This window comes from Leucoraja erinacea, chromosome 1 (genome assembly GCF_028641065.1).
Source record: "Leucoraja erinacea ecotype New England chromosome 1, Leri_hhj_1, whole genome shotgun sequence".
NCBI lineage: Eukaryota > Metazoa > Chordata > Chondrichthyes > Rajiformes > Rajidae > Leucoraja > Leucoraja erinaceus.
The window spans coordinates 8,383,668-8,400,705 of NC_073377.1; the positions used below are offsets into that span (position 1 = coordinate 8,383,668).

A 17,038-nucleotide genomic window follows, 5' to 3' on the forward strand; every position below is an offset into this window, starting at 1 on the left:
TACAAGGACAGGGGGGGGGGGGAGGGAGAGAGTGTAGGTAGGTTTTTTAAGATTAGTAAGATTTCCCCGGGAGCTCCAGTTTTCTCTCACACTCCAAAGACGTACAGGTTTGTATGCTAATCAGCTTGGTATAATTGTCCCTAGTGTGTGTAGGATAGCGCTAGTGTGTGGGGATCACTGATCAGTGCAGACTCGGTGGGCCAATGAACCTGTTTCCGTGCTGTATCTCTAAACTAAACTTTCCTATTGTTGTCTCCACCTCTCTTTATTTGGCTGCTCAACTCTCCTCAGCAGAGATAATTCTCAATGATAACACACTAAGGTGGGCACTGGGCATTAAGTTTGCATGCTGGATTCCATAATCAAAAGCACTGTAATAAATCAGTAGGGTTTAAGTAAAGATGGTACCAATGTACAAGGCTGAAAAACAATGTTGACTATACAAAATTCATTTTAAACATGTAAGAGTAAAAATCTTCAAAAGAGTCACGCAAAGAGGTAGAAATTCATTAAATTTAATTAAGGCCAAAGAAATGCTGAAGGACAAAGCAGCCAAGCCGGAGAACTGCTACTATGGACTGAGAAATAATGTGAACAACCAGCCCATGGAATTCAGTTCTCAGAGCCAGGAACTGCCACAATCTCTCTTCGATTCTTCTCTGGAGATGTGGAGAAAGGATGGGTATTAGACAAATACATAGCAATACCATTCTCAAAAGACCTAATTAATGTGTGACTGTAGTGGCTCAACTTTTCAAAATTATAAAAATCAAAGATTGTAAAGTAAAATTCCAAAACATCAATACCGAGGATAATTTAAAATATATACAGGTGCACAACCTTTTATCCGAAAGCCTTGGGACCAGACACTTCTCGGATTTCGGAATTTTTCGGATTTCGGAATGGAAGATTTTTAGCGTAGATTAGGTAGGTAGCGTGGGCGGCTTGAAAAGTCTGGAGTGGCTGCCTCCTCCCCGGAGACCGGGGAATCATTGTAAATCATTGCTTAAATGTTAGTCAGTTAGTTTGGAGGGATTTTATGCGGTGGGGGGGGGGGGGGGGGGGGGGGTGAAGGGGGAAACTTTAATTCTTAGTCCCCTACCTGGTTGGAGAGGCGGGGAGAGGGCAACGCCTTTACTGGGTCGCCGTGCAGTAAGCTCCGGAGCTCTGTGGCCGCCGACTCCCAACATCGCGGAGCTGGTGCTGCGGGCGTCCGGCCGCGGGTGGCGCCGGATGGAGCTCCGACCCCGGGCAACTCTACTCCTGGCTGTGCGGCGCTCCAAATCCAGCGAGCTCCGACCCCGGCAGCTCCGCAATGTTGGGAGTCGGTGGCCACAGCGCTGGGATACCGGCGGGGAGCGGGCACTGCCTTACCGGGCCGCCGTACGGTAAGCTCTGGAGCGCTGTGGCCGCCGACTCCCACATCGCGGAGCTGGGGGCTGTGGGCGTCCGGCCGCGGGCCGCGCTGGATTTGGAGCGCCGCGCAGCCAGGGGTAGAGTTGCTGGGGTCGGATCTACAACCGGCGCCGCCCGCGGCCGGACGCCCGCAGCCCCAGCTCCGCGATGTTGGGAGTCGGCGGCCACAGCGCTCCGGAGCTTACTGCACGGCGACCCGGTAAGGCAGTGCCCGCGCCCCGCCTCTCCGACCAGGTAGGGGACTAAGAATTAAAGTTTCCCCCTTCCCCCACCCCCCCCTTCACATAAAAAGCCCTCCAAACTAACTGACTAACATTTAAGCAATGATTTACAGATGTTTAAGTGTTTAAGAGGAGGCAGCCGCTACAGTAGTACAGACCTGGGTTGACCGTGGATCGTTTCGAGTCAAGTTTGGCGCCAAACGCGAGCTTTGGTGTGCAGACGACATCCTGGAAAAAATGTCTGGTTTTCGGAGCTTTTCGGTTTCCGGAACTCCGGATAAAAGGTTGTGCACCTGTACGTACATTCTCACTTGGTATTATTCCGAAATTAACATCTTTAACCTCCTTTGATATGCACATTTATTGTATGCATTAACTATTCTGATTAGATTGGATAGCATGCACAACAAAGTATTTGATTGTATCTCGGTACACGTAGCAATAATAAACCTAAACCTAAAAATTTGTAAACACATATTACAAATATATGCTTAATTTTAAAACAAACGTTTACACAAAAAAATGTTTAAGAAGGAACTGCAGATGCTGGAAAATCGAAGGTAGACAAAACTTTCTGTGAAACTCAGCGGGTGAGGCAGAATCTATGGAGCGAAGGAAATAGGCAACGTTTCGGGTTTCGACCCGAAACGTTGCTTATTTCCTTCGCTCCATAGATGCTGCCTCACCCACTGAGTTTCTCCAACATTTTTGTTTACCCAAAAAAAAAAGTATTTGTCCAGTATTCAACAAAATTATGGATTCCCAAGATAACTGTTCAGTATTTAGTTACATGAACAGTACTTTTGGTAAATTACAATATTTGCCCTGGTCTATCACTCATTTGGAATCCAGTGATATATTGGTGTGCCTGCCTTGTAACTTCACACATTTGTAAAATGAAACAAAGTATTATCATTACCTTGATGTAGGTGATGAACAATTCCAAAAGGTTTTCAGACTAGGAAAGAAACAAGAACAATGAAATAAACAAAAAGAAAAATGAGAAACATCACTAACTACTACAATTTTGCAAGATTAGTCTATTTCGGATGCTCTTCTTACATTAATGTATATCCTGCAACGTTGTCTGTCTATTTCCTCCACAGATGCTGCCTGACTCATTGGGTTCCTATCTTTTTTTCTGGTCGAAAAATAGCTAATTCTCTTTGTGTAAGAAACAGCTTAAACTGTATATGAACTGCAAAAGCATTTTTTTATCCTTTCAAAAATATTTAAATCATGCTGTTGAATCGTGTATGGAGTATTTTATCTTTGTAGCTATTATTTTTGATCAATAAGCATTCATGGGTACATTGCTCCAATCTTAAACCAATTTAGTTTGCAGAGCCCACTGCAGAAACATTGCAGGTTTGGTTGTGGGACAGAATGGGCAAACAACATGGGATTATTGGAATGGGATTATTGACGAAGAGAGTTTATTGCAACATTTAAGAAACAATTAGACATTAATGGATAGGACAGGTTTAGAGGGATATGGGTCAAACACAGGCAAGTGGCTGGGATCTATTGGCCGGTGTGGGCATGTTGGGCCGAAGAGTCTGTTTCCATGCTGTATGACTATGACTCTAAGAAAGTCAGAGTAGCTCAGACATAATGCTGGGAGCGGGAGGAACAAGCCAGACACTGCAGCAGCGGCTGGTCTTGCAATATCATAACTTAAGACAGCGCCTAACTCATAAATTTGTTCCTCCTTCAACTCAGACATGAAAGCACACAGGTTTCAGAACAAACCATGTCTCATACAAAATTGCAGTCCACTGATCAAATGTCGTCAAATTCAGGTAAAGTTCACCACAAATCTTTTGGATCAGCTGTTAAGTTTTGTCATAGTAACATTTACATTTGATGTTCAATATAATGGTGAACCAGCAAGAACAAACATGGCAAGAAGAGTTATTGAATACAAGAGATATCTAATAACAATGTGAGAACTGCACCTCAGGCAATCATCCATTGTAACGGCATAGAAGGCCATTTCACACAAAGTTTGGTAGACTCTGGTATAAATCTATTCCCCTGCTTTTTTCCCCCCCATAGTCAGTCAAATTATTATTTTTGAAATGCCTATCTCGTTTTGTTTTGTTTTGTCTCTGGTTCATTCTGTTACTACGATCCCTAAATGCAGTCAATACCAGATCATCACCACTCCCCGGTAACATGTTTTTTCTCGCAAATCGCCCTTACATTTTTGGCCCAAAATGTTAAATTTGTGTCACTTGGTCCTTAAACTATGCAACAAATTCCCTTATTTATCTTACAAAACCAATCACCTCTTGTACACCTCGTGTAAATGTCTATAATGGTTAGATTGTGCATTTAGTTAGCCCCACGGAAAAGACATCTCAATTATACTTTGGTTTTTATGAAGACAGAGGTAAAGTATGGTTATGAATGAATATACAAATAATATGCAACTACAAAAGGCTTGTTTAATTGAAACATAAAAAATATCCAGCATCACCAAAGATTAGCAATATTATTATATATACTTAGATATAGATTAAAGCTATTCAGCCCATCAAGTCTATGTTGGCTCTCAGAGCGATTCTATCAGTCTCATTCCCTCTAATTTCCCTGTACTCTATTCTCTTATATGTCTTATTAACACCAGCTGTGGCCACTCCAGCCTCATTATTTTACACCTTTCTACAACATGGACAGCTTACTGGCCAATTTAACTTGGTTTAGTTTAATTTAGAGATACAGTGTAGAAACAGGCCCTTTGGCCCACGGAGTCCCCGCCAACCAACGATCCCAGCACACTCATACTATCATACACACTAGGGACAATCCACAATTTTACCAAGCTAATTAGCCTACAAATTTGTACGTCTTTGGAGTGTGGGAAGAAACTGGAGCTCCCAAAGAAATCCCGCGCAGGTCACGGGGAGAACGTACAAACTCCTTACAGACAGCACCCGTAGTCAGGATCGAACCCGGGTTTGTGGCGCTGTAAGGCAGCAAGGCTGCGCCACTGTGCCACCCTTGTAACAACCAACATGATGTGGGAGGAATCTAGAGCACTCGGGAGAGACCTCAATTTACAGGGAGAACGTGCAAACTCCACAGAGACAGCACTGGAAGTCAGACTTGAACCCAGGCCGCTGAAAGCAGCGGCAGCTGCACGATTGGCAGGACCACTATGCAGTCCCACTTACAAGAATAAATAATCTCAAAAATCCTAATCTATATATCAGAGGGAAAATAAATGGCAATGCCACCCAGAAAGAGTTGAAGAATGGGACCGTCAGATTGATATTGCAATAAGCTACAAACAGTTCTACACTACAAATATTATCCAGCCACTAAATTATGTCAATGTTAATAAGTTTAATAAGCATTATTCAGAATAGTTGGTCAATGTCTTTTCCCTTAAAAAAATGCAACCTGTCAGGAAATGACAGGAATTCTTCTCATCACCCACTAAATTAAGGAATTATTCATAGTTTTAATGATGCTGAAATAATTTTCTATTAAATGTGAATATTATTCATTACTTTGTGACAATTTCACTGTATTTGTACTTCTAAATCAGTAAATAACACACCACATAATTTTTTTCTAAAATTCTACCATACAGCCGACACTGGTGGCTAATGTGCACTATCCACTTAGTTTTTTAATGGTTTTGTGTGAACAATTACCTCTTCCTCGGTTTCCTCAGCATCAATTCCTTCCTCTTCAATGACAAATGCTTCTTTCAACTTCAGGTATTCTTCGTGTTCTCTGCGCTGCTTTTCTTCCCATGCTTTTTTAAATTCTTCTTCCTTTTTTTAATGGCAACAAAAGAAAATGAAATTGGCATTACAGATATTTCAATAAACTCCATTCTACACTTAAACTTGAATCAAACTTAAAAAATCTAATTTTCTGGGCACATTGTGTTATACAAGTGTGCAACTGAAATATATAACCCATGCAGGTGCATTGCATTTGTGTGTTTATGAGGATATGCCACACTTATATAGGAAGCAACATTGGCAATTTGCATAACTGTGTTTCCTAATTGGTGTTGGGAAGTCCCTTTACACCCCCAACAGTTCAGCTTAGATGTCGCAATGCCATTTTTGCAAGGCAGAACATTCAAGGCTCAAACACTTCAAACTATAAACAACACTATCAGCTCTGATCTGATATCATTCTGATGTTGAGATATGTTACTGTAATTTTCTATTTTCACCAAAATCCTAAAATCTTTTCCTCAACCACTTCAAGGAAGTAACTTCAGCACCACTTTGTTGGAAGTTCTTTACCACCTTCCCTGGGAAACTAGTAATCGGCAATAAATGCCAGCCTTAATTATGTCCACATCAGAGAGCAACAAACAGAAGGTATGGGTGTTCTTATTGTAGAAACCAAGGAAGATGAACTGTCGGTTCATCCGTGTGTTTTAATGAAGAATTTAACCCGATGAAACTATCGGTTGTCCCCAGGTGCTCAGGTTTCCTCCCACACTCCAAAAACGTTCAGGTTTGTTAGTTAATTTGGCTGCGGTAAATATTGTAATTGTCCCTAGTGTGTAGCTTGGTGTCAATGTACGGGGATCAATGTTGGCGCAGACCTGGTTGGATGAAGGGCCAGTTTTTGCGCTGTGTCTCTAAACTGAACTAGGCATTCATTAAATGTAAAGTGAAAATTATGTTTCATTATAAACTGGAATGCACCGCTCCTTAATACATTCAGAATTCCTTTGGGGAATGTTCTGACTCACAAACTGGACTTTCTAAACTCTCAACAATGTCAATTAATATTATGACAGAATCACATGTTCAAGCATTAGCCAGTATAACATCCCATAGAAGAAGAGAGGGAAAAAAGACAGGGAAGTAACTCAGACTGCTTTTATCTTCCCATTTTGAATAAACCAGTTAACAACTGTACTGAGATACGACTTTATGATTCAACACTATAAAACTGCCTGGATCTTAAATCGTACACAATTGATTAGTGGACGATAAGCAAAGCTCTAAAACAACCACAAGATCTCTTATCTTCAGGGCAGAATCGAGTTTCATATGACAATCGTACCGTCAAACTTGATATGCAAGATCCTTGGGGCCCTCAGTGGTCGTTTGAATTATTACTGCACCAAAGATAGTTCTTTGGGGAATGTTCTGAGTTACAAACTGGACTTTCCTAACTATCAACAATGTCAATTAATATTATGTCAGAATCGCATGTCTATGACCCTATAGTATATTAAAAGCAGACATGAGCACATTTACATTATAAGATAGCAACAAATAATCTGCTGGAGGAACTCTGTGGGTTGAGCAGTATCTGTTGTGGGGTGGGGGGCGAAGATGAGGACCTGTTGACATTTTGGCAGAGCCCTGTGTGAGGACTCCTTCCCCCCCCCACAGATGCTGCTCAGCCCACTGAGTTCCTCTTGCAGATTGTTTGTGGCTCCTGATTCCAGCACCTGCAGTCTGATGTAACCAGCATCATACCACTAGATGCCTAATTTTGATTTATGCCCAAATCAATCAGTAAACAATGTCTGAGGAGGGTCTCGATCTAAAACTTCACCTATTCTGTTTTCTCCAGAGATGCTGCCTGATCCGATGAGTTACTCATTCCAACATTTTGTGTCTATCATGCAGAAAATGAATTCCTTATAACCATATAGAACATTAGTTTTGCCATTCTAGAATACTTTAAGGTTGAGCTTCAAACAAAATTATTCAGATAATCAGGGTAGGATCAGCCAAAATCAGCAAAAAAAGGTTAGTTAGTTTTAAATGTAATTATTAGATCTTGTTTACATATTACAATGTAGGTCAGAAGCAACTTTGTACTTGATAACATTTTTATTTACTTGAGATCAGAATTGTTTGCTGATGCTCTACGCAGGAAATAGTACCGTGCAAATCCACATCGCAGTAGTGAACATTTCCCTATACATATCAGAACAACATAATTAAAGGACAAAATGTTAGTGCTCTCGTTTGGGTTCCATCCACCTAGGATTGCAGTGGGCATGATCTTAAACATGTGCCAACTCTAAGAGTGATGGCGGGAACAGCAACAACCACTATACCCAGCCCTTTTGACCTCACACAAGTCTTTGACTCAGTCATTCAGACGCTGAACTCCAAGACATCATCTTATTCTAAGCGTATAAGCGAATGGGCTTTTTAGTAAACATCCGAAAATCTAGTGTCCTTTACCAAGTTTCCCATGCAGCTCAATACCAACACACCCCACAACTCCACTATTAATTAAAGGCCCACAATCAAAACAGACCATCTTCCACACCTCGGGAGTCATCTCTTAACAGATTAATGGTTCAATGGTGCTTTTATTGTCATACGTGTGATGTGTAAGCGCACAGTGAAATAGTTTTCTTACAAACAGTCCAGTAGAGTATTGCCATACCTTACCATATTCCCCCTTTAGCAAATTGTACATAAATATACTGATCCTGCCTGCAAGAGGTGCCATGTTTTGGAGCAATTTTCAGAGTCCAGTCTATGCTCTAGGTATTATGAGCGGTGCCGTTCCAGGCGAGCCCCAGGCTGTTGCGGGCCTCCAGCGGTCATCTTCCCTTGGACGTGCGGGTCGACCTGCAAACCAACGTCCGTCTCCTCGCTCATCCACCTTTATGCCGCAGGGGAGTCTCCTGCAATCGTCCTCAAGGGTGCCGTAGTCTTTGGGGGAAGACTCAAAAATAGGGGCTGGCTCTGTGGCTTCCCCTGCAGGCCCCGGTCTCCGAGCAGGGGCCGGCTCAGCAGCTAACCGCACTTAAATGAATAAATGCTTCTTTGCCTCCACAGATCCAGCACAACCATGGTTATCTAAGAAATATAGTGTTTGAAAATCAAGACTTCAAACCCAGTGCCAATCTCAGTCCATGGCCAGTTGAGATCCCTGCAATCTTGTATGTTCCTGAGACATGGACTATCTGAAACGGGCAGCTCAAAATGTTGGTAAAGTGGTGTCAATGTTGCAACTGCGAAATCCTCCAAAAATCTATGTATAATCACAACTGTAATTTCTACATTGTGAAACCAAAATGTATAAAAATGGCCTTTAATAAAATCTGACAATGTGCACTTTAACCACATGTGATTTTTTTTCTATTACAAATCTCAAATTGTGGAGTACAAGAGGCAATAAATAAATTATGGGTCTTTGTCCCAAACATTATGGAGGGTGCTGTGTCATTTTTAGGCATCATCGGTGTAATGCAGGAAATGATTTGCGATGAGAAGTGCCACCTTGAACATGCAGATTAATCATGTGTTGGTATCGGTAGTGTTGCTGGTTGAGCAGCCAAGCAACTGAATGAACAGCCCTTGATCTTTTTTTGTTGAATTATGACCTTTTATATTCACCAGAGAGGGTGCAGACAAGATCTGGTTTAAACATCTCACCAACACATATCAGGCAGAGAGGCGGCCCTTGAATACTGCAACGAGGAGAAAATCTAGATTATTTGTTTAACTGTCTGGGATGAGGTTTAAATAATTCTTGCAATGAAGCCTAGGCAATTAAAAGATATTCTTTATAAAAAGCAAACAAATCATGTAACTAATTTCTATCGACATATTAACGTGGTACAATATCTCCAAAGTTGACGTTAGGTCGTTAGAGTACTTGGAAACATGGTTGCTGACCTATAACCTAGGTGCTCAAAGCACCACCTACTCAAAATCATACCACGAGTGGCAGTTGCAAAACTGTGGGTATTGTCCGCCTCCACTAACAGACGCACAAGAACAGCCGTGCTTAAAAATATGTCGTTGGCCGTTCTTTACTGGAGCATTCAAATTTTGATGTAAAATTAACTATAAATTAAAAAAACATATATTTGAAGCATTTAAAGAACAGTACGGCAAAAATCAATATGTCTAAATAAATAATTGGCATAATCAGGCATGTTTTAATGTTTACAATCCGAAAAAAATGTGAAAGAATCAAAAGCATAATCCTTCAATAACAGTGCACCTTCAATGATGAACTGAACAACATTTTTACGCATACGAAATGCGCATCAAACAAGAAAGATAACTAACATGTGAATGTGGAGAGGATGTTTCCACTAGTGGGAAAGTCTAGGACCAGAAAACGGAGCCTCGGAATTAAAGGACATACAATACCTTAAAAAAGATGAGGAGGATTTTCTTTAGTCACCAGAGAGTGAAGAATCTGTGGAATTCATTGCCACAGACGGCTGTGGAATCCAAGTCATGGATATTTTTAAGGCGTTAAACGTTTTTCACATCTGCATCTTTTCCTAGGTTGCTTGTTGATGAAGAATGGTCCAGTTACAGATATATATAACTCACCCCCTCTGAACGTACAGCCCTCCGCTCGCTCCGCAGGAACCCTGACATTATAATCAAACCCGCCGAAAAGGGAGTTGCCGTGGTAGTCTGGTGTGTTGTCCTCAACCAGAGTAGGGGAATCGAGGACCAGAGGACATAGGTTCAAGTTGAAGGGGAAAAGATTTAATGGAATCCGAGGGGTAACTTTTTCACACAAAGGGCGGTGTATGGAACAAGCTGCCAGAGTCTGCCAGAGTAGGTAGTTGAGGCTGTGACTTTCCCATTGTTTAAGAAACAGTTTGACAGGTACATGGATATGACAGGCTTGGAGGGATATGGACCAAGCCCAGGCAAGTGGGACTAGTGTGGCTGGGACGTTGTTGGCCTGTGTGGGCGAGTTGGGCCGAAGGGCCTGTTTCCATTCTGTATCACTCTATGACTCTATGAGAGAAATCTATATTCATACCACTGGGCTGTAAACTGCCCAAACAAAATATGAGCTGCTGTTCCTCCAATTTGCGTTTAGCCTCAATCTGACAATGGAGGAGACCGTAGGAATGGGAAGGAAAATTAAAGTGTCCAGCAACCGAGAGATCAGGTTGGTTCACGCGGGCTGAGCAAAGGTGTTCCGCGAAATGATAACCCAGTCTGCATTTGATCTTGCTGATGTTTAAGAGTCCACATCTTGAACAACATATACAGTAGATGAGATTGAAGGAGGTGCAAGTGAACCTCTGCCTAACCTGAAAGGACTGTCAGGATCCCTGGACAGAGTCGAGGGAGGAGGTATAGTGACATCTTTTGCGGTTGCATGGGGAAGGTACCTGGGGAGGGGGTGGTTTTGGTGGTTTGGGATGAGTTAACCAGGGAGTTGCGGAGGGAACAGTCGCTGCGGAAGGTGGAAAGGGGTGGAGATGGGAAGGTGTGGCTCGTGGAGGGATCCCGCTGGAGGTGGTGGAAATTTCGGAGGATTATGTGTTGTATGCAACGGCTGATGGGGTGGAAGGTAAGGACTAGGGGAACATATTCTAGTAGAGATTTATCCCGTGTACTCCGAAATCGTCTTACCTGAAAGATTCTTACTTTATTTCTGATTATTTATCAAAATGATCAAAAATCACTTCCGACCTGGTTCGTATTATTTCCCCAAAAGACACTGGGTCAATGGTGTTCGATATAACTTGCAGAAGAAGTGAGAGGACATACAACATCTTCCCTATTTTAGGAAAGCATCTGTGTCCATTTCAAGCCATGGCCATCTATGATTGATGAACACATTTTCTGAGTAATTAAACGTGGTCATGGCTAGACTTTCACAATGAAGGTAGTCAATATCCCTGCCATGCCTGACCATTTCCCGAGTTCATTACAGAACTTGCTAAATTATTCACCACTTCCAATTAAATGTGAAGCAGCTTAAAGTGTAAGCATCTTGCTCTCAGGCCATTGTCCATCCAATTCCCCCACTAGAGTTGAACTGCATTCATAAGGTGCCTATTGTCCATCTGTGCAACAAAACATGTAAATTGATGTAATATATTTTTGCTCTAGCCTATCAATAATCCAAATGTAACTCTGTTAGTGGCTTTGCAGCCGCTTTGCTTTGTCTCTCTGCACAGCAACAAACTATTTCAAACAGCAGAATATTTTCTATGCCCAACTACATGTGTTGCATCAGCTTTGCACACTAATCTGCGAAATGTGTAGTTTGCTGAACCAACTAAAATACATTTTTAAAAAGCAAAACCGTTTCTATACCTTCCTCTGCTCTTCAAGTCGAAGCCGTTCCTCATCTTTCTTCCTGTCTTCATCTCGCTGATGCTGCAATTTTCGGCGTTCATCTCTGTCTGCTTCTTCAGTCTTTGTTTGAAGGAACACAAAAACAGTGAAATCAATTCAAATCCAAATTACTTCCCAGTACATTCTAGCCCAATAAAATTGACTGAAAGTTTTAATTTTTCTTGTACAATGCATCGTAAATACATGTTCGATAATTCAGTTATTTTTATGTGTTATATTTTAAATCGGATACATCATCAAAAGATTACTGCAGAATTCAATAGTTTTCAAAATGGAACTTCACTTTTATTTGTATAAAGGAAAACATTGTCAGCTCATTAAACCAGCGACAAAATCCTGTATCTGACATTTTAATCCTCATATAGTTTTATTAAAGAAATCTACCATAATGCAGGCAGATAGCATTTTGGTCTTTCATAGAAACATAGAAACATAGAAATTAGGTGCAGGAGTAGGCCATTCGGCCCTTCGAGCCTGCACCGCCATTCAATATGATCATGGCTGATCATCCAACTCAGTATCCCGTACCTGCCTTCTCTCCATACCCCCTGATCCCCTTAGCCACAAGAGCTACATCTAACTCCCTCTTAAATATAGCTTTTTATATTAAATATTTCATTTTGCTTGTCTATTAATTTGATTCCAGCAAGAATACATTTTTTTGTTTGGTGTTTAGTGCCATAGCATGGAAACAGGCCCTTCGGCCCACTTAGTTCATGTCGACCATCCATTGTTTGTTCACACAAGTTTTCTGTCATTCCACTTTCCTAACCACTCCCTACAAAATAGGGGCAATTTGCAGAGATCAATTAACCTACAAAACAGCATGTCTTTCGGATGTGGACAGAAGCCGGAACACCTGGAGGAAGCCCACAAGGTCACAGAGAGAATGTGCAAACTCAAAACAGACAGCACCCAATATCAGGATCGAACCCGGGTCCCTGGCGCCATGGGGCAGCAACTATACCAGCTGCACCACTATGCTGCCCTAAATTAGTTTTCAGAAGAGTGGGATAGAAGTGTACATTTAGTGTTATACACTGGGATAACACACAGGTTGGCAAAGAAGCAAATAGAATAAAAGTAAAAGCATTCTCATAAATATTCTTGAGTTAAGTCAATTGTTTAATCAATACTAATTTTGCGTAATTAAAAAAAAAAATACTTGAAGGGGCCGAAGGGACCAAAAAATCCCAAATTATGATTGGGGGTTTTCCAAAATAGATTACAACTTTGGACAAAGAATCAAGTTTCTGAGTAAGTAATTAGTTAACAAACTAGTCACCCAGCCACACGCATCCCCACTTCCTATTCTTCAACATATTAATGCAGTTGAGATATGAATGTTTTACCTAGAATTGGATTCCACCTTTCATGATGAACTAAGTAGGCTGCATATGAGTTGGCGATATGCAGATTACTGCCCTGCCGACTACAAATTCAGAGGGTTCAGAAGGTATGATGATAGTGCCAACTTAGTTTCCCCATGAAAAATTATGAAATCTGGGAAATGTACATCTACGCACAAAATCATGGACCAAAATAATGACCTGCACTGTTACCAATGGGCCATCATCCAATTTAGCCAAGAAAACATTGGTGTGCACCTATCTCAGAAGTGTGTAAACTTTTTAAAGCATATTCCTCATGGTAGCCACACTGCAGCATCAAGGAGAACAAAAGAACCAGGAATAGGCCACCCGGCACCTCGAGTCTGCTTCTTCATTCATTAAGATCACGCCTTTTCCCCAGAGATGCTGCCTGACCTGCTGAGTTACCCCAGCATTTTATGATGTTATCAAGATCTGTGCCTGATCTAAACTTGGCCTTAACACCATTTTCTGATTCTCAACCCATGCGCCCACACTCTCATGCACTTCAAAGGTCTGTCAATTTCTGCCGTGTCTAGATTTAATGATCCACTCCCTCAGCTCTGAGTAATCTGAAATATATATCCCCTTGCTCTGATAGTAATCCCCACCCCCCCAAAACCCAAGTTCTAGTATTGTAACTTGAGAAAACATCCCTCTCAACTTTCTTCCTATCAATTTCCCTCAGAATCATATGTTACATTAAGATAATTTCTCATTCCTAAGCTAGTGTATCTGCTCCAATGCAAGTATTTCCTTCCTTAAATATGGTCACCAAAACTGTATCCAGTACTCCAGGTATGGTGTGTAAAATTGCTCCAAAACTTCCCTATATGCATACACAATACCCCTTGCAATAAAGGCCAACATTACAACAGTCCTCCTAATTATTTGTTATATTTTGTTTGCCTCAAAGGGAAAGATTTTCAGAATATGATAATGAGTCCTGCTGAGTGAAATAAATGCCAGGAGAGGTCCTGTGTTCAAAAGGAATCAGGCAGTGCTCTAGGACCATTAGGAGGTGACTTGTGGTACTGGCCAAGAATGTGAATCCTAGCTTAATGGCTTAATGCTAAAGATAAATGATAAAAGAAATGTCATGATCCAAGATAGTGTAGTGATATTTATACAAATATGAAGACTCTTCTCTCAAGCTCTCAGTCATTCAGTCAGACACATAAACAAACTACAGCTTGGACAGACCCTATTTCTTCTACAAAAGCCCCATGTTCACACGACCAGAAATGTTTGTTTTGATTATCCATTGTGTAGATGGTTTATGTGCGTCAGACTGAGTCCCTTTACACATTGTATAAAGTTATGCCATGGTACTAGCACCGGTGCAATGCATTCACATGCATTTCATAGCCAACTATGTGGTGTTGTAGCAGCTACTTTCTCGACACTCTGTCCAGCTTCACCTTGAAAGGTTGCAGATAGCGTGCTCAAACAATATCAGGCAGTTTGAGCACGCTATTGTCCACACTTGCTATTCCCTTACAAAAAAAAGCAGTAAATCAAAGATTTTTCTAAAAATTTGTGCAGTATCGGCAATGTTGTTCAGGTACAGATAGCATCTAACACCTACTGGGAAGTTGATTATTATCGTGCTATACATATTTCTTTGTTCCACTAGTGGGAGAGTCTGGGATTAGAGGTCATAGCTTCAGAATTAAAGAAAGCTCTTTTAGGAAGAATATAAGGAGAAATTTCTTTAGTCAGAGGGTGGTGCATCTGTGGAACTCTTTGTCACAGAAGGCTGTGGAGGCCAAGTCAGTGGATATTCTTAAGGCAGAAATAGATTCTTGATAAGTACAGGTGTCAGAGGTTATAGGGAGACGGCAGGAGAATGGGGTTAAGAAGGAGAGATAAATCAGCTATGATTGAATGGCAGAGTAAACTTGATGGGCCAAATGGCCTAATTCTACTCCAATCACTTCTAACCTTATGACCTTATTTCTGCTTGATTTGCTCTGGGTAGTGATTATGGGATGTCAATAAATGGCAGAGACATTTGTGACTGGTGTCATGTTGAGATGACAGTTGTATGCAACTTTTTCCCTAGAAAGTCATCCTTCACCCCATCGGTAATGCAGGGAATTGAAAAGGACAGATTGCATAAGAGCGCATGATCAGCTGCATAAAAGAGTGAACTGGTCCATTTGTTTCAAGCAGCGATTCTCCTGAGGTCTAGAAGAATTAGGCCATTCGGGTCTACTCTGCCATTTCATCATGGCCAATCTGTCTTTCCCTCTCAATCCAATTCTCCTGCCTTCGCCCCATAACCCGACACCTTTACTAATCAAATGATGACGCATCACTGGTTGTACCTTATTATATTCCTTGATAAGGTCAATAGGTTAACGGCGGCAGGCGCGGGCACACCGCGACGCCCTGTGTCTCCCTTTCAAGGGAGATGCTAAAAATGCATTTCGTTGTCTCTGTACTGTACACTGACAATGACAATAAATTGAATCATTTCAATCATTTCATTTCAGGTGCAGAGCTTACAATCAACTTCAGCTGCAGTCCCATGTTGCTGATTAATCATACACTTCACTGTGTTGAATGTCAGCCTCTCAATGCATCTCCCCAACAACTGAATGGCAATCTGATCATTTGGTTGTTGCGTGCATTACTTTCAGCTGCTGCAACTACAATACTACCTGACCACAAACAACGTTAAACTGGAGTCCAGTGAGATCAATAGCTCAACCACAATTTACACTTGCAGAGTTGAGTCAACAAAAATATATTTCATGGAGAAGCCACAGTTGTTTAAACCAATGCCACATCAGGAATTGGTCTCAGGGTAGACCGAAGCACAGAATATCTTTGAAGTGGCAAAACTGAAAAATGTTGGTGTTCGAAACGACCTGGATGAATTGATATCCAAATTACTGAAAGTTAACACACAAGTTTTTGGAGTATGGTTAGCAATTTTGGGCCCCATATCTGAGGACGTATGTGCTGGCGCTGGAGAGGATGCAGAGGAGGTTTACAAGAATTACTCCAGGAATGGGTGGGTTAACATATAATTAAGGTTTGACGGCACTGGCCTGTACTCGCTGGAGTTTAGAAGGAAGAGGGGGAACCTCAGTAAAACGTACCGAATAGCGAAAGGCCTGGATAGAGTGGATGTGGAGAGGTTGTTTTCACCTGCGGGAGAGTCTACGGCCAGAGTTCAGCCTCAGAAATAAACAATGTTACGTTAGGAAGGAGATGAGGAGGACTTTCTTTAGTCCGAGGGTGATGAATCTGTGGCATTCACTGCCGCAGATGGCTGTGGGGGCCCAGTCAATGTAGATTTTTAAGGCAGGAGAGGAGAGGGGGGAGAGATGAGAAGGGGGAGGGGGGGGGGGGGGGGGGGGGGGGGAGGGGAGGGGGGGGGGGGGGGGGGAGGGGGGGGGGGGAGGAGGGGGGGGGGGGGGGGGGGGGGGGGGGGAGGGGGAGGGGGGGGGGAGAGGGGGAGGGGGGGGAGAGGAGAGGGGGGGGGGGAGGGGGGGGGGGGGGGAGAGGGGGGGGGGAGGGGGGGGGGAGAGGGAGAGAGAGGAGGAGAGGAGAGGAGAGGAGAAGAGGGGGAGAGGAGGGGGGGAGAGGGGGGGAAGAGGAGAGGGGGGGGAGGGAGAGGAGAGGGGGGGAGGGGGAGAGGAGGGGGAGGAGGGAGAGGGGGGGGGGGGGGGGGGGAGAGGAGGAGGGAGAGGGAGGGGGGGGAGAGGAGAGGGAGAAGGGGGAGAGAGAGTGCCTTTTTACTTCAACCCAAACCCAAACAACCATTTGCAGGCAGTGCTTTTTTACCTCTAACCATATTTTCATTTTCAAACCAAATTAAGGGTGCTCACAGTGCTGTATACATTTGTCAGTGTCATTCAAAGCTCTGATTGAGGCACACCACTTGCAGAGACTGATTGAGACACACCACTTGCAGAGACTGATTGAG

At 42.6% G+C, this 17,038-nt stretch overlaps 1 protein-coding gene and 1 long non-coding RNA gene across 3 annotated transcripts in view; one reads left to right on the top strand and one right to left on the bottom strand.

The window, feature by feature from the left end:
- The window catches only part of LOC129704718 (DDRGK domain-containing protein 1), a 71,833-nt gene that overhangs the window by 3,960 nt on the left and 50,835 nt on the right, over nt 1-17,038 (bottom strand). For both annotated transcript variants that reach the window (XM_055648061.1, XM_055648137.1), the window contains exons 4-6: nt 11,687-11,788; nt 5,303-5,425; nt 2,557-2,595 (exon numbers count right to left, since the gene is read on the bottom strand). In XM_055648061.1, coding sequence (XP_055504036.1) covers nt 2,557-2,595; nt 5,303-5,425; nt 11,687-11,788 — 264 coding nt within the window. The remainder of the gene's footprint in view (nt 1-2,556; nt 2,596-5,302; nt 5,426-11,686; nt 11,789-17,038) is intronic.
- Nucleotides 18-8,709, top strand: LOC129704838 (uncharacterized). The gene is made up of 3 exons (XR_008724806.1): nt 18-107; nt 3,360-3,439; nt 8,435-8,709. It is a non-coding gene; the product is annotated as an uncharacterized LOC129704838 (long non-coding RNA).